At 36.2% G+C, this 25,812-nt stretch overlaps 1 protein-coding gene across 2 annotated transcripts; it reads right to left on the reverse strand.

Annotated features, from left to right (window-relative positions):
- Positions 1-11: 11 nt before the first annotated feature.
- On the reverse strand, positions 12-25,678 carry jdp (DnaJ domain-containing protein). 2 transcript variants are annotated; one of them, XM_069056715.1, is made up of 5 exons: positions 25,374-25,678; positions 25,217-25,318; positions 1,585-1,701; positions 1,109-1,294; positions 12-206 (listed from the first exon to the last, which is right to left on the reverse strand). In XM_069056715.1, the coding sequence occupies exons 1-5, from the start codon at positions 25,458-25,460 to the stop codon at positions 27-29; spliced, it is 672 nt and encodes a 223-aa protein (XP_068912816.1). In that variant the 5' UTR covers positions 25,461-25,678; the 3' UTR covers positions 12-26. The 2 variants fall into 2 exon arrangements, with proteins under 2 accessions (XP_068912816.1, XP_068912817.1); XM_069056716.1 differs by lacking the exon at positions 12-206 and having other exon boundaries at positions 476-1,294; positions 25,374-25,658.
- Positions 25,679-25,812: the final 134 nt, after the last annotated feature.

Here is a 25,812-nt window from a genome sequence, read left to right on the forward strand (position 1 = left end):
TGGTGAATAAATGTGGGGACGCAGATTTATATTTCATTATTCTTCTCCGCCGCCTTTTTACTGGCGAGCTTCATGTACAGGTTGGGACCCCCTTCGGAGGCTCTGCGGTACGCTGCAGGTGTGCCCCCTGCGCTCAAGCTCGAAGGTCCGGACGAGCCCCCCGAAGCTAAGATCTTCTCTTGGCTCTTAAGACTAGCCCATTGCGACTGTAATGAAAGCGAGTGAAAATGAGAGTGTGTAATGTCGGAATTGGGGCTTCTGTGGAGATCGAATGGGGGCTGCGATGTCACCATGCAGAATAATGCAAGAAGTGTGAAAAGTGAGAAAAAGGGGTTGCAATTTTGTGTTGGCGAAAACTTGACGGGACAAAAGTAACTAAATGAATTTGACAGTTGTGTTTGAAGTTGCTTCTTCGGTTTGTTCTTTTCTTTAGTTGTTGTTATTTAGAAGGTGAGTTGGAATTTGATAGAATTAATTAACATGTATAATCATAAATTTATTTCCATATAACATTTATAAATAGTTATATTTGATTTGATAACATTAATTTAAAATATGTATTCATAAACATTTATCAAAATATACAGTGTAAAGGGGTCGGATTTTGTGCATTTACCCTGATAGGAAGGGGTGTGAAAGCTAAACAAACGTAGATATCGATAATAAAAGAGTGACATGCAATACAGGGATGTTCAATAAAGTTGTTCGTAGGTTCAGTCACGATTTTGCAATACATACCTAACATCATAACAAACTAATATCACAATAAATATTTAGGTGAGGTGAGAATTTGGTCCGACGAACTGAAGACTGAAGAGTCGATTGTCAAAATTTGGAAAAAACTGAAACCGTGCGGTATTCGGGGCGACAATTTGTTTGTGTCTCCGTCATTGCGAGTTGCACTGAGGGGCCACGTCCCCCGAAAACGAGAGTCGAGAAAACATCAAACAGTATCGGAGGTGGCCCCGCGTATTTCCCCACCTCCGACGGACATCCATACACCTGTCTAGAACTAAAAGGACGAAGGGCACACTTAAGTTACTTGGTACAGCGAACATTTAAATCATGAAACGGATTAGATCTCGTAATTTCGGAATTTACTGACAACCTCGCTCGGCGCCTCGGTGCCCCAGGCGGAGCCGGTGCCGCGGCCGGCCCAGTGCAGGTTGGCGCCCCCTTCGGACGCCCGCCTCTGTGCCGCCGTCACGCCGCCTGCCCCCAAACTGGAGGGGCCCGACGAGCCGCCCGTCTCCAACATGCGGTCCTTCGTCTTAGGGGTGCTCCAGTGCATCGACTGAAACAAAATCACATTACTACCTTCCCCAAAAGTTGACGCGGCTTTTTGTGCTCTGTCCCAAACCCTACACCACGTTCGAAATGTGTCGACGAAACAAAAAAAATCCAGTATTGTTTCCTGCTCCCGCTTCACTCCAGAATTGAGAAGTGATGCGAGGACGGTTCGACATGAATGCGCAATTCGAGCGATTGTGTACGGCTTTTACTTTGTGGAACTTCATTCCTGGCTGGATCGATGGCGGATTTGAATAGGTTTCGTTTACAATGGACGAACAGTCATAAAAGTACCTGATGGACGTGCTCCTTCATTCCGAGCCACTGTTTGTAGCTTATCGAGATTCCGCTGTTCCTCCATTTGTCGTAATTGCTCCGCTTTTCAGAGTCGCACAGAGTTTCTTTGGCTTCCTGGAAAATACATTCAGGTGAGCGATACAGACAATCTTTACTGCGTAAAAGAGCAAATTTTATACATCGATATCCCAGGACCGTACCGCAATAAGTTAAAATTGTGTGTTTGTAGCGTTGTTCAATAATTTAAAAAAACATGAGTATCGTAAATTGAAGTATGATTTTAGTTCTACGTTATTGAATCCAAAATTATAACTTACAACATAATAAAAATTTGCATTGTGACAGGTATGGAAAAAAAAACAGAAAAAAAGATGATAAAGCCTTGATTATTATGGGTTCAATCAAGAATACAAAAATATAATGAAAATATTTCATTACGAGAACAATAGAAGTTTCAAATTTAAGATTCTTCCCCTTGGGACTCTCTCAGAGTTGATGTTTTAAATTATTAAACGTTCAGGTTTCATCGCATTTTCGGCGCACATTTCCATTAATAGTACGGTGCGATCAGTTAAAAAATAAATCGAGTCGGCGTGTTACCTATGGCAACCCATGCTATAGCATAGGCTCCAAAGCAAACTCGATTTATTTTTTAAATGATCGGTCGGTATATTATTATACTTGTTTTATAAGACGCTTGGTTGTGACATGAGTTGGTTGGGGCACGACGAACCCAGTGAGTAGTGCTCCAACAGAACGAGTGTCACAGTGCGTCTTATAAAACGAGTGTAATATACTATTTTTCTACTTTGGTCGCATTAATTTGATAAAAACTCAAAAATCTAATTATGAAATAATCTAGGGACTTTTGTGTGGCATGAGTTATGGTGGCATTTCTGTGAAAGGTATGTCAAATGTTTTAATTGTTAACAGGAGCTCGCTAGAGATGCCGTTCGCCGGCCAGCGTGCTATTACAGCAATACGTATTAAAAAAAAAAAAACAGTTTCACAAAAAGTTTCTTTGTGACACTACTTTTAGTGTAGAAGTAGAAAAATTCTTTTTTTTTTTTTAAAGAAATTGTCGATGGTTGTGTGTAGTAAGCTGATGGCATTACTGTTATTTTGTAACCTCACACTTTTTCACACCAGAATTTTTTTGAATAATTATTGTCCATAAAATATTTTGTATGAATTGTAGCCTTTTCAACTGATTATTATTCTGATATAATAGCAATACAGAGTATTTCACGAGTAATAATGAACTCGAAGGAACTGAAAATGCAACCCACAATACATTTCCAAGGTTAATGTGGATATTTGTTTTTTGATTTAAAAAATGTAAAACATAGTTAGCTGTGCAATTTGGTGAATTTTGGCATAAACGTAATTCGCTTGGTTAAATGAAATTGTGAAAAATGAAGAGTTTTTGGGAAAACGTTTATTGTCTGCATAAACGCGCATGGCAGAAGCAAAGTCATCATGGATCCATAATTTCTTTTTAAAACAATACTATATTTAAAATAGCCACATTAACTTTAGAAATGCATTGGGGGTTGCATTTTCAATTCCGCCGGGCTCATTATTACTCGTGAAATACCCTGTATATTGTTTATGATTTTTTCCCACTTTTCATCGTATAGGCTGGACATAATATTGATAATCAAACTTCCGTCTAAATATTCTTAATTATTTCGCGCCCGACCATAATGGCAACTCACATCTCTTCTTCTATGTATTTGTGTATGATTTCGTTTTTGAGAAGTTCCTCCGTGTTATATTTTTGCGCCATTTGCCGTCTTCTCTTTTGGTACAACCACTAGCATGTGGTCCGAGTTCGCTCCTCTCTGAAACTTCGTAGGTACATCTTTAATATTCCTGTGTGGCCTATTTTCCATTAAGAGATGGTCTATTTGATTTCCTGTTTTACCATCTGGCGAGGTCCATGTTTCCTTATGTATGTCCTTGTGGTGGAATGTTGTGCTTTTGATTTTCATGTTATTTTCTTCTGCGAATTCTATTACCTTTCCATTCTCATCGCTCACCTCATGTTTACTTTTTACTCCCGTTATACAGGATGTCTCAGCTAAGACTTTCGAGCCTAATAACTCAGTTATTTTCCAGCGGATTTTTGTGAAATTTAAAATGCAGATATTTTAGACGGTGAAGAATAAAATCCCATTAATGCAATCACCCAAGTCTTAAAAACGTAATTTTTACATTACAGTTAAAATGTTGAATTCATTAAGATTTACATAAAAAAATTATCGTCAATAAAAATGCTGTAGGGAAAAACTTGTCCTTGAAAGGCGTCTGGTTTGCAAGAAAAAAGCAAAAAACTGTGTTAAACGTGGCTGCAAATGCAAAAACGTAGACGCGTATGAAACAAACGCGCAATTTTGCAGAATTTTGGTCATCCCTTTTCGCAGATGCGCAGGTGACATATTTGACGTTTAACTTGCTAACCTTACAAACACTTACAAAGTTAAAGACAACATTTGGACGTAATTTATTATACTGGATGCGTTAATTCTTCCATAAAGGACTAAAACACGATCGGGATATTTCAGCAAGGGGTAATCTTGCATTTTACGGTGGCAAATGTGCGCACGCGTAAAACGTCAGCTGTACGGCGAAAATTTGTGGCATTGTTGTCAGTTCTCTTGTCAACAACTCAGTTAGTTGGTTCGGTTAGCTCTACACATACGATATAGTACTGAGCTGTTCCTCTTAGTGATCTTTACGTACTTTATTTAATATTAAGTAAACATGGCAATTCGCGGTCCAGCCGCTTCGGTTCAAATTGTTGAACCCCAATTTATTTTAAATGCGGCAGTAATTGCCAATGAAAATTGGAATCTTTACAATCTGCATTTTGACGGTGAATTAGCAATCCTTCAATGGTTGGCAAAGCGTCGACTTATCAGAAATTCTTCGCTTTGTCCAACATGTCAGATTCAAATGTCGTTTATCAAAAGAAATGACATAATTGATAAATGGCGGTGGCAATGTCGGCTGTGCAAAGCATCAGCCAGTGTTCGAAAAAATTCATTTTTTTCGCATAGTCATTTGTCACTGCGACAAATTATTATTATAACTTACTGCTGGGCAATGGATTTCCCACAAAATATCATTGCACATGAGGCAGAAATAGGGCAAGGAAGTACCCATACAATGGTAGACTGGGCTTCTTTTTGTCGCGAAATATGCGAACAGCATTTAATGGACCACCCGATGGAGATTGGGGGTTTAGACCAGAACGGCATGTCCCTCACTGTGGAAATAGACGAATCAAAATTTTTCCACAGGAAATACAACAGGGGGCAATGGAGGGAAGGACATTGGGTTTTCGGGGGCATCGAAAGGAACTCCGGAAAATGTTTCCTGGTAGAAGTTCCCGATAGAACGGAAGCAACACTATTGGGTATTATAGAAAGGTATTCAGATGTTTTAAGGGACACTGTTTTGCTTATTATGTATATTATTATTTAATGGCATCTGCTTTATTTCTCTTGTAAATGTGCTTTGCTTTGTAAAATACGAGTATAAGGGCCAGTTTATAGAAAGATAATTAAATATTTAATTCGAATTAAATTTTAATGCGCGATTAAGCGATGAATCCGAAACTTCAATTGGTTCAGTTTGATCACGTGTTCAGTAAATCTGGCATTTGATTACGATTAACTTAATTTCGCTTCTATAAACTGGCCCTAAGTCTTTTGTTACTTATCTACAGATTTTCAATTACCTCTTTTACAGAATCGAGAGTTACGTTTTTTTTCTAAATTTTTATCTGCCATTTTTATACTTTTGTCTTTCCCACACAGAATGATTTTACCAGGGACAATAATAATGTCAGATGGTTGGCGGGCATACCACAACATTGGAAACGTGCACGGAGGTATTTACGAACACCACGTGATTATTCACGAGGAAAATTTTGTGTCCCCCGATGATCCCAATGTCCACACTCAACATGTTGAGAATATGTGGATGCGGGCCAAAAAAAAACTTCGCCGCCAGTATGGTACATCCGAAGCCCTATTTACATCATATCTACACGAATTTCTGTGGAGAAATAAACACAAATTTGTAAATAAATTTTCAGCATTTTTAAATTGTATTGCAGAACAATATTTAGTATAACTTTTGTTTTTTATCTGTTTTGTTTTCAAAAGTAGATATACAGGGCAAGTCACATAAGGCTTATTTCTGAATTTATTTTGTACGCAACCAAAAATACTAATGACGCTTGATACCGTTTATAATGTGATTTAATTTAGTAATCAACGTAGGTAAGTAATTGGCTAAAAATGTCAAAATGACAGTTGATGAATTTAATTTTTGATTTCATTAATCAGAACTGGATAACGTCATTTTGACATTTTTAGCCAAATTACATACCTACTACATTGATTCCTAAATTAAATCTCATTATAAACGGTATCAAGTGGTCAGCGTCATTAGTATTTTTGGTTGCGTACAAAATAAATTCAGAAATAAGCCTTATGTGACTTGCCCTGTACTTACTTATATTATACATTATGTATATAGTTATTTTATATGTAGTTTTTAAATAAAATTTCCGTAGTTTCATTATACTCGTAGTCCAGTCAGTGGGAGATAAAAATGGTCGTTGCCTTACAAAAGGTGTTTGAGTAGTGACCCTGATGAAAAATACAAGTTTTCGACCTTGTAAATGTAAAGGGGGTCCATTGTTAGTAAATTTTGCAGATGATCAAATGAAATGTTTTGTGTAATACAGGCTGGTCCCGGTATAACCTGCCAAAAAAATTCTCGGTCATTAGAAGGATATAACAAGTCCGGAAAACCCCTTTTTATTAGGTCCAAAATAATGTGGATAAATTAACCCCTATCCACACCCATTAGACGCTGCTGTCGACAAAAAAATATTTAGGTACTATAGTCCATTCCATTTAAGTATGCAGTACAGTGTGCCCATTTTATCGGTTCCCGCCTTAAAAGTACAAAATAGGCAACACAATTTACTTTTCGGAGATTGCTATGTTTAAAAAAATGTTTTTGAAAATTTTCAAAAGGTTGCATTGAATATTACCGTCATGGATGACATCAGTCTTCAAATACTTCAAAAATTTGGAAATAGAGGAACTCTAGTTTAAACTATTAGGTTATGCGTTATGTCACTTTGTGGCATATTGAATGATTCACTTTGGCTAACTATGTTTCTTATTTTAAAAAGTAAATAATTTCCACCAAGCATTAAGATATCTGTGCAATGTATTATGTGTTGCCTATTGCTAAACCGTAAGGCGTGAAGAGATAAAATGGGCACCCTGTATAGAATAGCCTAAAGACTATTTCCCGTCGTTGATTGGTCAAAATGAGAGAAAAGTTTACACCAAGGCAATTTTTCATAACTACTGTCAAATTTTGATATTTGATCGATTTTTTGGTTATTAATGTGAAACTTGTCGAATTTTTGTATCAAACGCATCATTAAACTACAATTTTGTTTTTAGAATACCACTACCGTAAGTTCCTTTATGACTTTTTTTGTTAATTTTCCTTGGAATGTACAGTTGCGGCCGTTGAAATCTCAGACAGGAAAGATTTAAACATTTTTCGTTTAAAAATTACCGTCACTTTAGACAATATTTATTTGTAGTGTTGTGAGGTGCGGTAATTGACTTAGTCAATGACCCATTTGACCGGTCAATAATTTTCAATGACTTGACGTATTTGACCAGTCATTTTTAAAATTTAAATTTCCCGCTTATAATGTTGAAGATTATAGGATATAACGACTGTTTGACTGATGAGATGAGGTTATGTTGGGTTGTCTAATTTCATTTACGTAGCTGCTGACAATGAAGAAATCGATTATGACAATAAATAAGTAAATTATGACAATGAAACATCTAAAACTTTAATAAAGATCATTGTGGAAAACGATTAAGCTTTTTATCTATTAGGAAGAATTGGTTTTTGTTTTTCAATCGTTTTTGTGTCTTCCTAACATGACATACAATATATTTTTACTTTCATAAAATACTTACCTACTTTTTTAAATTCTAAATGAATCTTGAAGTAAGTATTTTAAAAGAAACTAAAAATACATACACACAGTTGTGTTGAAAGTTTTAAAGCGTTTGAAATTAACAAAAAGTTCAAATTCAAGCAAATATGTTAAAGAAAAAACAAAGTATAACTTCAAACAATTCAAACTTAACCTCACTTACACAATTTTAGAACAATAATTTATCGATCAATAAATCTTATAAAAAATGGAATTAAGAACCATTATTTGGTATTAAAATAATCCTTGACATTGAAAGAATCGTTTTGTGATGTTTAGCTAGTTCCTACTTTTTGACCAATAATGACTGGTAATTGACCGATCAAGGACCGGTCAACTTTGACCAAAAATAAATGACCGGTTATTTATCCATCACTATTTATTTGTCACTTTTGACAATGAATTTTCTATTATCGAAAAAACTTATTTACACACTTAAATTTTTCTCTGTATTGCACCAGTTTCTGCTATCCGATAGTACAAACGAATGTTGTTCGATCCAATTTTATTAATATGGTACAATAAAAAAAATCAAAATTGTATATTTTTTTAGTTGATCCCCGTATCACTTTTCCAATTACAGAGTGTCCCCAAAAAAAAAGACGAGCCCATAACTCCGTTATTTATCGGACGATTTTAATTATCTATACACCAAATTAAATGATTGTTAATAGACTACAAAACGGCTTAATACATTCACGTATAGCTCCAAGGGCTTCAAGAGTAAACTGTCAAAATATTTTTTTTCAAATGGGATTACATACTTTTTTTTAGTAATTCTGATAGAGAGTTTAATTCTGAAAACAACAATGTATCACAAGTATAATTTCACATAAAAAAAAAATAACACTGACTTTTGAAACAAATGACGAGCACCAAGCGAAAAGCTATCAAAATTCATTGCGTTACAATGTTATAACCAAATTAAGGTAGCTGGAAAAACAAATGACAAATTATATCATGTGGGATTGCGCAGATATGCCGCCAATGTTTAGCGCAAAATAGAACATAGACGATAGTAGCGTTTTTTTACTTTTTTTTTGTGAATTTTTGGTATTTAAGTGTATACTTCTGATACATTGTTGTTTTCAGAATAAAAATCTCGATCAGAATTACTAAAAAAAAATATGTAATCTCGTTTGAAAAAAAATATTTTGACAGTTTACCCTTGAAGCCCATGGGGCTATACTTGAATTTATTAGACCATTTTGTAGCCTATTAACAACTATTTAATTTGGTGTACAGATAATTAAAATATTCCGATAAATAACGGAGTTATGGACTCGTCTTCTTTTTTGGGGACACCCTGTAAATTTTCATATACAAATAGAGACACGGAATTTCGGGCATCATTTTTCTGTTACTTCAAAAAATTCTGATGTAAATCACTCTTTATTGTCAACGTGACATTCAAAAGTCAAATGTTTAAATTTATTTTCTGTTCACGTCAATCGCATGTCAAAATTGAGGTTAATAATGTAAAGCCTATTTTACATTTTTTTGACGGTATATTGACAGTGATGGCCGAAATTCCGTGTCTCGAACTGTACGCTAGTACTGAATAAATTAAATAAACAAATAAATTCAATTATTGATAGTTATTTATTACACAAAATATTTGATTTGATCATTTGCAAAATTTACAAAATAAAATTTGACGTTTTTTTGGAGTAAAAATTTCCTTAAATTGCATCTTTCGTCGTTTGTATCTCAGTTCCTATTAGACTTACAAGAAAAGTATAAATACAAAAAAGTTGGCAAATCGTATCCTTTACAACTTTTATTGGAACTTTTTTCTCATACAATGAACGGTTATCGAGTTATTCTGTGAAAACGTGTTTTTGGCACCTTTCATTCAAGATGGCAGCTCGCGTTCCACCCCCAAGGTCGAAAACTTGTATTTTCACTACTCAAACAACATATTTCAAAATCATTACTACCTCAAGAATCCCCTCTTATAACTGGACTATTTTCAGTATTTTCTGATATTTATTAATAGCGCGATTTTGTTTTGCTTCTTTAATAACGTGGTAGAACTATGCACATGTCTGGTTCTGGTACATCTGACAACAAGGGGTCAGAATTATAATGAAGTTTGCACTTGCGCACATTTGCCACCGTAAAATGCAAGATTACCCAGCAAGGTAATTTAGTTCACGTACGCTTCCTGTGTCTTCAAATAAATTCACGACTCTCTTAACCTTACATTTTGTAAAGCCTACATTTGGATAGTGTTCCACGAGAAAACGAACTGTGTCATTGAAGTTCTTACGACACTCTCCATAGGCAATTTTTTTTTCTTTTTTCAACAATATTGAAATTTCTGCCGCTGTAGTGTTTTCAATAAATTTTCACAATTTGACGTCTCTAATAAAGCGCGCCCAATTTTGACAGACTTTAAAGGGTGTACAAAATATTGCTTGGCAATTAATCGTCAATTGTTTCAAAAGGTAACTGCTCAAATACCTTCAAATTTTACATTAAATTTTTAACAAGAAAATCTAATCTTTTCGTTGAATCAGACAAGTGATTTACTTAATTGTTTGTGTAGACCCCTATTTTTTAATATTTAACAATCTAATAATAATCGCGCATAATTTTCGATAAAAGAAACGTGTTAAAATTACATTTTTTAACTTGAGGTAATTTTATTATTACTAATTGAACCTTCACGGTCTAAAATATCTGCATTTTAAATTTCATAAAAATCCGTTGACAAATAACCGAGATATTAGGCTCAAAAGTCTTAGCTGAGACACCCTGTATTCGTGTATTCGTTTTCTCTCCCTATCTTTGCATTCAAATCTTCTATTAAGATTTTTACGCCGTACTTCGGTACATATTTTCTCCCATACTTCTGCCACCTCGTCATAAAATTCATATTTGTCTTTTATATCTTTGTCTTCTGCGGGTGTGTGGATGTTAGCTATTATATTAGTAATTTACCTATATTTTCCTTCCAATCTTATTTTACATATTATTCTATCTGAAATAGCTTCAAAATTCATTACAGGGGTTTTTACTTCCTCATTAATAATGAAGTCTGTTCTCAAATATCTTGTTTTCTCCACCGCTATTAAAGAAATTGTATTCTTTTTTATTTGCTTACTCCAAATTCTTTTTGTTTCGTTTCTTGTAACGCAAGTAAACTCCTTTTCAATGAAATTGGCATAAGAGTAGGCCATGACCGTGTAAACAGCGCTTTAGATGTGAAACGTAGTTTACACAAAATGTAACTATATGCCATTCACGATGTTTTGGCATAAGGGGAGGCTATGGAAAAAGTGCATTTAAGTTGGCAGTAAAGCTGTCTGTTGAATTAGGTTATTTTTTTCTAAGTTTGAGGTTATAAACTGCGTCATTGTCTAGTGCATTGTTGTCAGTTTTACTAGTTTTGCAATATAAAATACTCACACATTTTTAATCCAATTTAACAAAACAGGAAACTGACTTGAACAGACTACAGAATAGTAGGGACCGGGACCGAAAGTTAAAGTGGCTCCTGCACCACTTAGATAACCCACCTATACAGTGTCTTAACCAACCAGTTAGTAACTTGTCAATGAATTTTTTATTTTAACCAAAACGTTCCTAGAACTAGATTGTATAAAATCTTGTACCTACTTATTAAGCCTTACTTTATTCGAATCTTTCTGCAAAATATTTACACACCCATCGTCCATGACAAAAAAAAGAACAAAACTATTCAACTTCCATAATTTCATTAGAAAATTCTGAATCATCATTACCTGCATCAAATTCCGAGTCAGATTCTCCTAATGAAATTATTAAAGGAAGAACGTTTTCAAATGAAAGATTTCTCATTAATTTTGCCCAATCTTCCGAAATAAGTTCTTCACAATATCTACAAAAATGTTGGCAAATTTCAGGAGTACATTTTAAAATAAACTCAAGCCATAAATTCACAACTCTATCGCGAAGTTATAATAGGGCTTACAAAACCCCTGTGCCATTTCGATTGGGTCGTTGTTTCTTCCTTCACTATCCGTGCTACATATTTATCTTGTACTCACCTACGATTGAACTGTAACTTACTGAAAATATGTTCTGCAGTCTAATACAAACACCATCAATACGTTTTAATGTCGCTTAATTATGATTACGGTAAATTCGGCAACATGTTACGTTCATTTTGATAGGTCCGCATGTCAGGCACTTTAGTGACAGCAGAGATGACAGAAATCAAACATGTATCCAACGTTAAAAAATGAAATCATAGCCTCCCCTTATGCCAAAACATCGTGAATGGCATATAGATTTGTCAGTTTTGTTACCATATTTTACTGACAATTTAATTCATACACTAAAAATCCCATAAGCAGCGGTGTTTTTGTCATTATGACAGCGAAAAAAGTTTGCCCTAACTTTTCCAGCGACAAAACGGAAACTAACGTTTGAAAGCGTCTGATTCTAGTAGGTCTGCATCATAGTGATTTACGTATTCATGAAATTGTCTTACCGAATTACACTCAAGCTTTTTTTTTGGGTCGAAGTAAACTTAACATTTATAATTCGAGTTTTGTTGTCTGGCAATTAAACTCAAAAAACTGCCAGAAAAAATTACTCCTCCTACGGACTCGTAATTTTTTCCGAGGCAGTTTTTTTCAGGCAACAAAATTCTCATTGAAATGTCAAGTTTACTTCGACAAAAAAAGCTCTCATGTAATTATAAGTGACAAATAAATATCAGTGGCGCTTTACTTGTTTGCCGCTTTGTTCAACTGTTAATTATACATATTTAAACGCGATTTAAACAAATGTCATTTTAACTGTCGACATTAACAATAATTTACTGACATGCAGTACTGTAGATAAATAAAAAAAAACACTGCAAGCACGGTGTACATCGCTGCCAATAGAAATTTGAATTTCCATAGCCACCCCTTATGCCAATTCAATTGAAATGGAGTTTATAGAGTGTTCATTTAAATTTCTGCTCAAAGGTGGCGTTGAAGAGTCGATTGTGAACACACCACGGATTACAGATCAGTCTAACCTCACTTTTTGCGTTGTTTGTGTTTTTAACCTTCAGACTGAGTGGTGCGTTCACAATTGATTCTTCAATGCCAACTTTGAGGAGAAGTTTAAATGAACACCCGATATATCTACTTTGATTTTTTTCATTATTTAAACCACATTTCTAATTGTCATTTTTTCATTTGTCCCCCTCCAATCCACGTTCCTATTTCACTCATTTCTTTCTTCGCTCTGTTCTGCGATTTTTTCCCTTTAATTTCTTTTTCTTCCGTCAATTCCGTGATCATACCTCCGTCTGCGGCTTTTGATTTGTTATCTATTGCGTTTACCTCTCTCGTGCCCTTTTCAGCGCCACTGTCGTTTTTTCCTTCGTTCCTATTTTTTCCTATTACTTGAGGTTTTTTGTTGCTCTACTATTCTTTTTATTTGCAAAATACTCTGCCCCATTTGCTTTATCCTCTATAATTAGTCTATCATGTTTTAAAACTGCTTTGTATCCTTCTTACTTTGTTTGCATTAAGCGTGGTATCAGTTGTTTTCTTTCCTGTTGCACCTTCTTCGTATAATCTTCCGTGATCCATATATCCATCCCCTTTATGTGGTTATCTCTTTTAAGAATTTCTAATTTGTTTTGTTTTGTTCTCAGTTTGATTAAAATTGGTCTTTTCTTCCCTGCTTTGTAAATCCATTTCTTCTCATTCATCTATTTTTGCATTTGCATTGAAATGTGCCCCAATACTTTTCAAGGTCTTCTGCACTTTTTCTTTTGTTTCTGACTGGTCTTCTCTTTTTTGATCTGCTACCCTCTTGTCTTATTAAATTGTTTCTCCTTATTTCTTTCTTTCTTCAGGACTAATGTTTTCGGACATACAGTCTTTGAAATTTTGAAAATATGAAGCGAAGAGAGTAGCATTATGTTTGGAAGCTGAAGGCAGACATTTCGAACGTTTACTCTAGTTCGTAAATACGATTGGAGCTCCTCATGATTCTTTTACAACCGACAGATCACACATAATGCACACCTTTATGAAAATCAAGATTTCAACATTGTCAAAATCACTAACCTAACTTTTAAGACTGACATCTGATAATTGAAATTTTCACGAATTGCCAACTGAAATTTTTTGTCACAGCCAACTCTAATTTTTTTTTTCGATCTCACGGTATAATTTATAGAATATCTATATATTAGAGATATTTTCATATTTGATGGCGAAAACAAAAGACTGAGAAATGTCACAAATTTGTTTTGTCAGTGTCAAATTTCTCAAAGACGTTCGTGATTTCGACAGAAATGCAGCAAATTGGCAATAAGAAAGTTATTCATCGTCGAACTAGAGAAATAATTTGTAATACGTTTGATTATATGAGAATAACTTTTCCTTTTGAACCACTAACAAAAATTGGTTTCCTTTCCTTTTTACGGCGTATATGAGAAATTTGACACTGACAATACAATTTCTGACATTTCTCAGTCTTTTGTTTCCGCCATCAAATATGAAAATATCTGTACTTAAAATCAATAACGGTCTTAAGCACACTCTTTTTTATTTACGAGTTGAATATTTGCAAGAAAAATCTCTTATTTCCCCCTCCTGTTGATTAAAATTTCAAACACTGAACAAAATACCTTCCGAGTGCGATAATATTCCCGCGGGAGTTGCCCCGGAATTACATTTATTAAAGAACTTCCCGAGTCTAGCTTTAACATTTTTCATTTTGACCTTAATATCTGCGTTGCTAAATGCGGATATGCCGCAACAAAGCGTGACTCCGCTTCAGTCGATCCGAAAACGCTTTCGGAAAAACTGCCACAACGTAATAAAAATCTGGAGCGGAATTGATGCGACATAAAAGAAGCCGAAGCAATAACATTTCCGATAAACACACCGAGAAAATTCGCCCGGCTCGTATCGATTTTTCCCGGAAAAACGCATTAAAAATTATTAAATTCTGGGATACGCCGCCGGCGGAGAGACGGAACGCTCACCGCCCCCACGCGAAATTAACTTTGGGCAAACTCAATTAAAAAGACGCTAATTAATTATTACCGAAGAAACGAACAACTGGGTGGTAATTGATTAGAATCGTGCTTGTTCACAGAATGGCAAAGAGTTAATTAAATCATTCCAGACCGAAAATGTGATTTGTGTTTTGAAGCAGCTACAGTGAGATTTGCGTCGCACAAACTCAATACATCAGAACCTCAAAAACCCGATTCCTGTAATCGATTAAGGTGGGTCCACGCTCGATCGATCCAAGCGAATTAGCGCAACTTTGGCATTTTTTCATTTTTTTTAATCTCGTTATTCCGCTCTGAAAAGCTCGCCTCGTGAAGCTCCACGATTGTTGGACTGAAAGAATTTAAAAGAGAACTTAATGACCAGCTAATTGCACAACTAGTCGCGAACGAAAGAATTTAATTGGAGCAAAGACAGGAGGGGACAAATGAAAATTTTACAGCTTTTGAACTGGTAGAGAAGCGCACCGGACCGGAGACATCAGTTCGATACAAATTCAAATTCACTGTTTGTTTTATGTCTAGTTCAGTGATTAGTGTCAGCTTTGTACAATTAACGTTTTGTTCGTTATTAACGTGCAATCTACATAATAATGTACTAATTGGAGTAAGCTACTTTGACGAAGTGTAATTGCAAGTTTGCCTAGACTGACAATGTTCACTAATACCCACCTGAGGCTGGAATGTCTTTAAATGAACATCAAACTGAACTATTACGTCGTTTACGTCGAGAAGTAAGAAAGGGGACAGAGAGGGTAGTTAAAAACCACCAACTAGAAATGGTGTAAAGGGTTTACTGAGGGAAGGAAGTATAATGTGCGTAAATGTATAGATTTCTGACCAAGAGCTTTTTGACGATTTTTTTTGAAAACTAAAATGGTTTACTCAACTGAGCAAAAAGCATTTATTTTCGCAACGGTCGTAAAGTCAACGATTAGTGGTTTTATTCGGTGCTACATTGTTTTCAAGAATTTCAGCTTGATTTTCCATAAGTTTTCGTTGATTATAAACAATTACGGGAGTGTTTAGATTGTAGTGATATTGTTTCGGCAAACTGGAAGCATAACAAAAACAAAAATTACTCCAGAAGTTCTCGATGCAGTTGAGGAAATTGTGGAAAATGAAGACGTCTGTTCGGGAATGGTTAGTTAGTGGTTCGACACCAAGACTTCAGTTTTGTAAATGGTTTTTAACGCGCCGCGTGCGTAATTATGATGCAATCTCAAGCAAACCGTTTTACTGATGAAGCTTGGTTTTATTTTTTGTTATATATACAGTGCATTTTTTTTAACTGTTGCCATAGGGAATTGCATGGTAAAACTTGTACCCCCTGTTAACTTTTGTTCTGATGAAAATATTCAAACCATTTTTGGAACAAAGTTGGAGGATTTGTTAAACTATCGGATAGATTACAATTCAATATCCTAAACTGTCGAAAAAGTTGTGAAAAAATATTTCTAGCGCGCCGTAATAATAGTACGTCGAGCGGTCGCCAGAATAGCGTCCCTGTCGGCTCAACTAGCACCTGAGACCTGACTATCTCGACTTTTGACTTTTGTCACTTTCATTTAAAAAATAAATAGCGAGATCTCCTCGATGCTATGATTAAAATAAATAATAAATTACAATGTAAAACCAAATTTTTGTTCCCATATCGCCTACTACGTTTTTTGTCAAATTATTTACGTTCATTAATTTCAACTTTGAAGAGTAAAATTAGTAAAATAAAACTGCTTGTCGTTCGTTGTTCAAACAGTATGCATTACGTAGTTAATGATTTATTACAAAAATAAAAATTTGCACCAAATCTGCAGTGGATCATAAGTTAACAGAGGCACAGAGGGTATAATTTTTACCATGAAATTCCCTACGGCAACAGTTAAAAAAAACGCATAAGAGGTCAACCAGAAACTGTGGAAGAATTAAGGGCAAGAATAACACGCGAAGAAATTTTCAAGATCGCTTGGGACATTGTCTAGCAGTCGAAGGAAAACACTTTGAACATTTCCTTTAATAATTTCTGTTAATTTGTTGAGTTATTTGTGGGTTAACGTTTTGTTTTTTTTTAATAAATAAATGTTTACATGTTCTGCCTTCCAAAAGGTAATTTAATCACAGCCTCCAGGACATCTCGATATTTTTTAAATGAAAGTGACAAAAGGCAAAAGTGGAGATGGTCAGATGCTGGTTGAGCCGACAGGAACGCTTTCTGGCGGCCGCTCGACGTACTATTATTGCGGCGCGCAAGAAAATATTTTTTTCACAACTTTTTCGACAGTTTAGGATGTTGAATTGTAATCTATCCGATAGTTTAAAAAATCTTCCAACTTTGTTCCAAAAATGGTTTGAATATTTTCATCAGAACAAAAGTTAACAGGGGGTATAAGTTTTACCATGCAATTCCCTATGGCAACAGTTAAAAAAAATGCACTGTATATGTGGTAGATATAGACGAAATGTTAGAGAAAGCTCTAGCGGGGTGGAGTGTGGTGATGGAAGGAGGAGGGGGGAAAAGTTTGGAGTCTGGCGTTTGCGGATGACTTGGTAATAGTGGCAAAGTGTGAGAAAGAAATGGTGAGGAGCCTGGGTAAGTAGGTGAGGAAGAAAAAGGTGTAAATGAATGTTGAGAAGACGAAAATGATGGTGTTCAATAAGAGAAAGAGGAAGAGTGAAGAGAATGAGTGGAAATGAGAAGGAAGGAAAATAAAACGATTAAACGAGTTCAAATACGCATTCAACGAAGGAGGCACGGACAAGGCACACATCAGAGAAGTAGTGAGGAAGGTAAACATGGTAGTGGGATGTGTGTAGGGAATAGGAGAGAGAAAGTGGGGAGGTGATTTCAGAAGGATGTTTGAGAGCATGATAGAAAGGATGCTAATGTACGGAGCAGAGATCTGGGGATGGAAGGAACAAGAGTGCAAGAAAATATTTGATGTGGATACACAGTGTTACACAGTGAAAGAAGAGTGTAAGAGGAATAGGCTGAGAGTGAAAGCGGGAAAGAGAGCGGCAAAGTTTGAGGACAAAATGAATGGAAGGGAGAGTGGAGGATACTAACAGAATGCTGGAGAGGAAAGAAAAAGAACACGGAGAAGAAGGAGAGAGAGGAACGGGTATGCCAGTGAAGAAGTGGAAAGATTGAGAGCAAAAGCAAGATGGATTAATGTAGAACTGAGTGAAAGGGACAAAGACACAGACAAGCCAGAAAGAAGAGAGAGTATCAAAGAATCCAGATACAACTGGGAGTATGAGAGGTGTATGACAGAGGAAATTCCGGAATACCTGGGGAGAGAGAGTGCAAGAGAAAGAAAATTGATAGCGAGATTCAGATGTGGGAACGAGGAGAGAAAAAAGAGGTATTGGATGGAAGAGAGGAAAGAAGGTGCAGACTGTGCTATGAGGAGAGAGACAATCGAGGACATGTGGAATGAGAAAAAGGGAGGGAAAAGAACGGGGAGAAATACTAAATGAAGACGGAAGGGGCATAAGATGTATGAAAGAGATATGGAAGAGGAGGGAAAGGATAAAGAAGGAGAGGGGTGGGGGATAGGAATTAAAAAGGTACTCGAAAATGTGAAAATGGAATAAGAAAATAAGAAAACTGAATCAGAACGTCTCCATGAAGGTGATGCACACCGTCAACAACTTTTATAATAAAATACCATATAAATTACTTGTTTTGTTTCGTTTCCTATTCTTACAAGGTTTAATGAGGTTATGTTTAGCTTTGGCATATTGCAACACCAATTCAGGGTTTGTCACGTGGCTAAAATATATGATATTATGAAGCACCTACTGTCGCGAGCAATAAATTTTGGTCGTCAATGTCATTTCAAAATTTGGTTAGATTGTCACTAATTTAAAAAATTTCCCTGCCTGATTATGCCCACGTCAACAAAGTGTCAAAAAATTGAGAAAAAAATGACAATTAATGTCATACAACATGATGATAGGTTATGATATTTGCGACTGTTTTACAATGGAGCATTTTCAATTGCGTCAAAGAATGACCTTGACGACCAAAATTTATTGCTCGCGACTGTACGTGGTCGATTCGTATTTTTTTCTATAGAGCTCTTGACTCGTTTGATTTATAGACGCCCATTACGAACAAAACTTAACTTGAATGATATGTGCTAACGATATAATACAGGGTGTTCTCGAAGTTGACGCGTTCCTTGTAACACGAGGTACTACACATTATTCTTAAGAATTTTAGCCTAAATCTTCTTAGTAAAATGTTTGTATTAACGGAGATAATTGATTGTATATTTTTATTGTTTTCTAAAATTTTAAATCCGGTCCTGTCCATTTCTCCGCTGTACTAGATTAATAACTAACCTGGCCCCGAATGGTGTCTTTCCGGAAATCGCTTTGCAATACTCTCTGGACGCTGCAGATGCATTCTGATAACGTGATAACATTGCCCATACATTTGCAACATATCTGTGAGCTCATTATTTTCCTAATGATAAAGCCATTTCGACTAATTAGATGACAACTCTGACAGTAGTTTTGATTAACGTCCATGCTCATTTGATTTTTTTTTGTCAATTCCAATTTCTAACAAATCAGCGCAAATTTGAGCAGGACCGGTTTCAAAAATTTTAAAAAAATTAACTTATTGTATCTTCATTCCCGTACACATTTTACTAAGGTGATTTTGGCTAAAATTCTTTAGAACAACGCATACTATCACATGTTAAAAGGAACGCCTCAACTTCGAAAACACCTGTATAGTGAAAAATAGAGTTGTTTCCAGTGTGAATCCCTGAGACATACTCACGATCGCAGCTCCATTCTCTCCACCCAAAAGACCAATTCAAATAGAAGCACTTTCATTCCTCCCTTCTGAATTTTTATTTGTTCATTATAAAAGTTGTAATGATTCTCGTGGACAAAAACCTCCACACTGTGGCGCAATTAGTCCCCGCAGACTGCGGAAGCAACGAACCCTTTCAAGTTTCAAGACGCCATCACGGTGTCGCCGTTCTCAAACAAAATAAAAATTTCTGTTCCAGACACAAAAACCGTCACAATTTACAAGTAATTATTTTCCCGCCGGCTCATTTGCAAAACAAAACACCGCATAAATTATTTAAAGTGAAATTTGGAAACTCGCAAATTTGCACGACGACGTCGCCGTTGTTTTCGTGTTTTCTTAATTTACAATTTGTATTCAACGACTTATCTGGAGCGTTTTAATCGCGTCGCGTTATTATCAAACAGTTCGTTATGAAATACACGAAAAGATTGTTGACACTTAAAAAACGATCAATCATGTTTTATGGTCTAATTACGGAACTCGAGATAATGATTTGTAAATATGTTAATTTGTGCTTGTTGTGTCAGGAGGCGGAGCAGTTCATTATTATTATTATTGCTGTTATTATTCTTAAAATGAACTGTGGAGTTGTGATTTGGGTGGTAAAAAAACGCTACAGGCTCTAGGGTGTGAATGGTGCCCTGTGAGACTGCGCATCGTCCTGTTAAGAAAGTGTAGATTTTTTTTGTACATTGTATTGGGTCTGTCTCGGTGGGTGTAATTAATTAAATAAATGAAATAGCAGGAATTCTCGAGGGTTAATAAATGTCGAGTCGGGGTGAAATCTGCCACCGAGCAAAATATTTCCGTGAAAGTTTCGTTTCGGGTGAAATCGCATCCGTTCCGGGTCCGGATCAAACGAATCCGGCAAATTGGAAACAACAATGGGAGATTTTGTTCGGAAACGTCGCAGCGCCGATTAATAATTTTCCGACGGGGCAAAACGTGTCAGCTTTCCCAAAGAAAATCGAATCGCGCCGCTTAAATCAATTACAACGAACTATGAGGAAAGTTCGAGGAAAGCGGGGGTGGAGAGGATGAATGACGGAGGAAAACGCCCGTCGGGGGTGGTTTTTGGCGTTTTCTTTGAAGTGCCAACTAATCTCAGAAATAAGGTCGGGGATGTAATTTGCCTTTACGACGTTCACCCTCTCTATTAGATTATTCATATTATTTCCGTGCAGCCGGCGGCTGGATCAGACCGCTGAAATTGTTTTATTATCGGGAGGGCGCAATCGAGATTGCTGTCTTGTAAACCCCCCAAGCGGAAAGATGGAGAGGGGAGGTCGGAGTTGGAGGGAGGCGAGACGAAGCAAGATTAAGTGGAAGTGGAAAATCACAATGTGGAAAATAAGATAACATCTTCGGGTCTTGCAAATGTTTTTTCTTGGTGCGTGAAACGCAAACACATTTTTTTTTGACCACTGTGAAGAAATTGCGTTTTGAAAACTGTGATTTTTAAAAAGGGTGAAGCTTATTTGTCAGATGCCCAGTTACTAGATCGGATGTACTGGATGTAATAAAACGGTAATTTTACGTACTCACAAGCGGACGAAAAGTATTTTTTTTTTGGGACGCTGACCGTGGCGCCATCTGTTGGTTTATTTAGTAAGTTAGCAATGAAACCGACAAAACCGATAATTGTCCTGTCACCATAAATAATGTAAATAAGTAATTGTATTGCAAATAATTAATTTCTAGTTTTATTGGCAAGCGGATAACAAATGCTATAAAAAATTTACAAAACGGTAGTTACTAAATAAATTTGTAATTTTTCCAATGATGTCTTTTGCTTTGTAGTTCGTACGGTCGCCTAAAAAATGTAATGTGCACCTCTCCCAAAAAGTGCTTTTTGTCCTCCCTGTTGTCAAGCCTCGGCTGCGCCTCGGCCAGAAAACCTAAACTCGGACGAAAAAGATGCACTTTTTGACCTTGATACACAAATAACTATTTTAATTGTTTCTAAAATAAAAATTCAAAAACTAGTCTCATTTTTATCTTTCCCCCCAAATTACTTAACTACAAGACAAGTCTGTTCGTTTGTTGACATTCCTGCCAAGCAACTAAACCGGAACAAGCAATTTTCAAAACGTAAAGAGAAAATTGCCCTTCCCAGTCTTTCCACAACTTTTTATTGCGTTTTTTAAGTTGTAGAAAAAACATCGTTTGGTGTTTTATTAGATCTACGTTCGCTTCATTCAACAAACTCGGCAAAGTTATTTTAAATTTCATTCCAAGACCTGTTGGTGGAATTTAATCGCCCTTAAGCACGGGCAAAATTGCCTGAATGCCGCATTCTCTGCGTTCCTCCAAACATGATTCCTGCTGGGAAAATATTTACTTAATCTTTGCATTCAAGAAATGTTCACCGAACAATAATCCGACATTATCTATTTCACCTTATTAAATAATTCAGACCCACGCAATTCCGTGGCATCAGGGTCAATTTGTAAACAGTTTGTTATTCATAATAACGTGAAAAAAATTGAGTTGTTCAAATAATGAGGAATTGTGAGACCTTGGCGTGCACTCGACTACTAATTTATCCACGATATTATTTATATGAATAAATCGTAGTTCATTTATTGATTTTCCATTTTCCCGGAACAAGATAATCATCGGGGAACCCCATAACGTCTACAAAACAAGCAAATCGAATTATTTTTATATTTACAATCTCCATTATAGGAGGATTTTTATAAGCGCCATCCAGGGACCAATACAATTTCATTCACGTGCATAATCCCCCCGGGAAATTTTTTACAACCTTTTCTGTACCGACCAATATAATCTAGGTACAATTTTTATAAAGCGCTACATCCACTTTGCTCCACCTTTATTGCATAATAAAACTCAATGCCACTCACATTGTAAATGCGATGAAGCGGTTCTTTTATCAACAAGATGGTGCTCGACCTTTTCGCGGTGAAACCACCGGAGCATGTAAAGCCGAAACAAGCGAGTTCTGATAAAACGACCGCCCCGATTGGCTGAGGGCAACTTTTTTTCTCTTTATTATTCACGAACAAACGAACCTTGTTTGTGCCAACGCAACAAAATAAAATCCATCCGCAAATGCGATTTTATCCGATGCAACGTGGCGCTTTGAGAAGAAAATTCAATCCAACAAAACAAGTGAATAAAATCCGGCCCTGATGCCGTGCCCCCTTTTAATAATGATAGTTAGGAGAAACAAGGAATGTTTTGAGTGTGTAGGAATTGTGCAACGGTTCGCCTTGACTTGCAAAAATGCGGAGAAGATTTCGAAATTTTTTGTTGATAGAAATCGACAAGAAATTGTTTGAAATAATGATATTGTAAACTTGTTTGTAGATAATTATTCTGCGGTGTGGTTATCAGGATTCAAGGTTAGGAATGTATTCGGAACGAAATCGTTTCATTTCTAGTCGTTCCACAGCCGCAAGCTATTGCAAAAAGTGAGGGAATTACCAACCCAAGCGAATTAAATAATTTGGCGAAAGGTGTACGTCACGCCGGTATTTTCCTGGGTTTTTCAAAAAATTCCGAAAGTGGAGGAAGTGATGACTGTCTTGCTCTTAAACTTTATTTATCATTATTATTACTATTATGAGAGTGGAAAAAACAAAATTGCAAAAAAAAGAATCAGAGGAAGGAGAAAATGCGGAGAATTTTTGTGTGCAAAATTTAGAAATCACTCTGTATAAAATGCATTCACATTTTTTTTGCATAATTGGAGGCTATGGAATTTTGCATTTAATTTGGTAGTAAAGCTGTCTGCTGAATTAGGTTATGTTTTTCTAGGTTTTAGGTTATAAATAGCGTCAATGTCTAGTGCATTGTTGTCAGTTTTACTAGTTTGCAATAGAAGAATACTCAGACATCGCGGGAAATTCAGCAACATGTTATGTACTTTAGTGGCGGAAATCAAACAGTGCCTCCAACGTTAAAAAAAATATTAATGGCCTCCCATTATGCCAAAACAACGTGAACGGTGTTTATATCTGGTTTCTACGTAAAATACAAAACAGATATTTAAAAATAGGTTCTTACGACCGAAAAGAGAAACAAATTTTTGATTTAGTAGGTAATTAAATCACTTCGGCTTTTAATAAAATTGTAAAATCTGAAATGAGAATTTTGTACAGCTAATGGACTAGTAACGTAATAGAAAATTTGATGAGATTATATAAAAACGGGGTGACATTTCAACAAGATAATGCTCACCCACACGTGAAATGAGTATTTTTTAAAGGGCTGCTCGCTCAAGCGATTTATCTCCTGCTGGACGAAAACGTGTTTTTAATTTTAGTTAAATTATTTTTTATTTAAATCTTCACCGAACACTACATTCTCCAAAAGCTAAACAATCTCAACTATTATTGTCAATAATAATATCATTTTTCACTGTTCATTAATAAATTTAAACAATTTAGTGAAATAGCAACACAAAATGAGGAAAATATTAAAATTTATTGGATGCTTGGAAGGAGTGAACACCCAGTATATTGCAAACAAGAATTTATTTGTCGAAACAATCTGATTTATTGTTGAGTAACGATATCGGGTGTTCATTTAAATTTCTCCTCAAAGCAGGCGTTGAAGAGTCGATTGTGAACGCACTACCGTCTGCAGAGTAAAAACACAAACAACGCAAAAAGTGAGGTTACATTTAAACAGATGATCCGTGATCTGTAATCCGTGGTGCGTTCACAATCGACTCTTCAACGCCAGAGGAGAAATTTAAATGAACATCCCATACAATTTATTATAAAGACTGAGTGTAAGCAAAACTATCGCAATATTCATCTCAAAAAAAAGGGAGCACGGCATCGAGGCCGGATTTATTTATAATTACGAATATGACAATAATTCCTTTGAAAGCATTTTTTTTATCATTTATTTTGCTCTATAGGACCAATCCTTACACAATTAATTTTCGCAGAAACTTAAAAAAATAAAATTGAAGAAATCCAAATATTTTTTATTTTGGAGTAACATTATTCGAACTAGAGGATATGTCACTAAAGCAACACAATTCAATTGTTTTATGCTTTATTTTAATGAAAACAAAAATGGGAATTTCAAAATATTGTAAAAATGTTGCAAAAAATATTTCCCAGGCTTCTTCATTGACATCTCAAAAGCTGAATAAAGTTCAACATTTTTTTAAATCAGTTAATTTAATTATTTGTTTCTGTCTTCGTTTTTGTCTTCCTATTGCTAACTTTAAGGAAACAAATCATTAAAATATTGTGGCAAACCTTTTCTAAACACTTTTCCGTGACAAACATTTTAAAAATGGAATTTCTTCCAAAAGATGTTCCCAACATCTTAAATATTTTTTGTTTTTAATAGACACCACTTCTCTTTAGTTTTAAAGTCTAATTAATGGAAATAAATGAGCGTAATTACAAAAATTCAAATTCCTATCTGTGAGCATCCATTTTGGGTTTTATATCTTTTTTTTGGCACTCCTCAATTATTTTTTCAGTGTTCAGTCGATTATTTTTTTTTTTAAATCAACCAGATACCTTGTCTTGTGGTACGTGTTCACTTAAAAAAATTTGTTGTGATTATTTTTCAAAAATTCTTCTCCCGACGCCTACACCTTTAGTTAATGGCGCAACGCATTAACCTCGCCACCAAGCTGAGTAGTTAATCAATAGACAGCACTAATCTAATCCACATCAAATAATTAATCACGTTAGAGACAATCGATCCCCTTCAAACCACCCCAACAACTTACTTTCAACAGTTGAAACTTCTGCTCTGCCTCCTTGTCCCCGGCGTTCTTATCCGGATGCAGCTGCAGCGCCCGGACCTTGTACTCCGTCGTGATCTGCTCGACCTGCCAACAAGACAACCCTCAACATCCGCGCCGTCCCCAACCTCGACCCCCCTACCGTGGAGTCCTCGTCGCAGCCGAGGATCGCGTAGTAATCCTCCTCCTCTTTGCGCTTGTAGTTCAAGATCTCGTCAACATTGGTCATCTTAACGTTAGCACCGCACGCCACGAACTCCCGACTCCAACTGAGGGAGTCGAGGGCGAAACCGTAGCACCTGCACAGACGCCTCTCGACCGGCCGGATCTGGGCCCGCTCGCCGAACCTAGGCGAAGGCGAACCGGTGAAAGCGTCGTCGTCTGGTGACTGCGGTCAGCGGAGTTTCTCTTCGTGATAACGAGCCGGTTGGCGGGCACGAACTGCGCACCGGAGCCGGCCCTGCACCGCGCACCGGAGCCGGTCCTGCATGCGACAATCGATGACTTGTCAGGAGCGAAAGGTTGACGGGATCGAGGCACGATGCGACAAATCAGGACTGGGATAAGTGAATTTGGCGCGA

Source organism: Tenebrio molitor, chromosome 8 (assembly GCF_963966145.1).
Source record: "Tenebrio molitor chromosome 8, icTenMoli1.1, whole genome shotgun sequence".
NCBI lineage: Eukaryota > Metazoa > Arthropoda > Insecta > Coleoptera > Tenebrionidae > Tenebrio > Tenebrio molitor.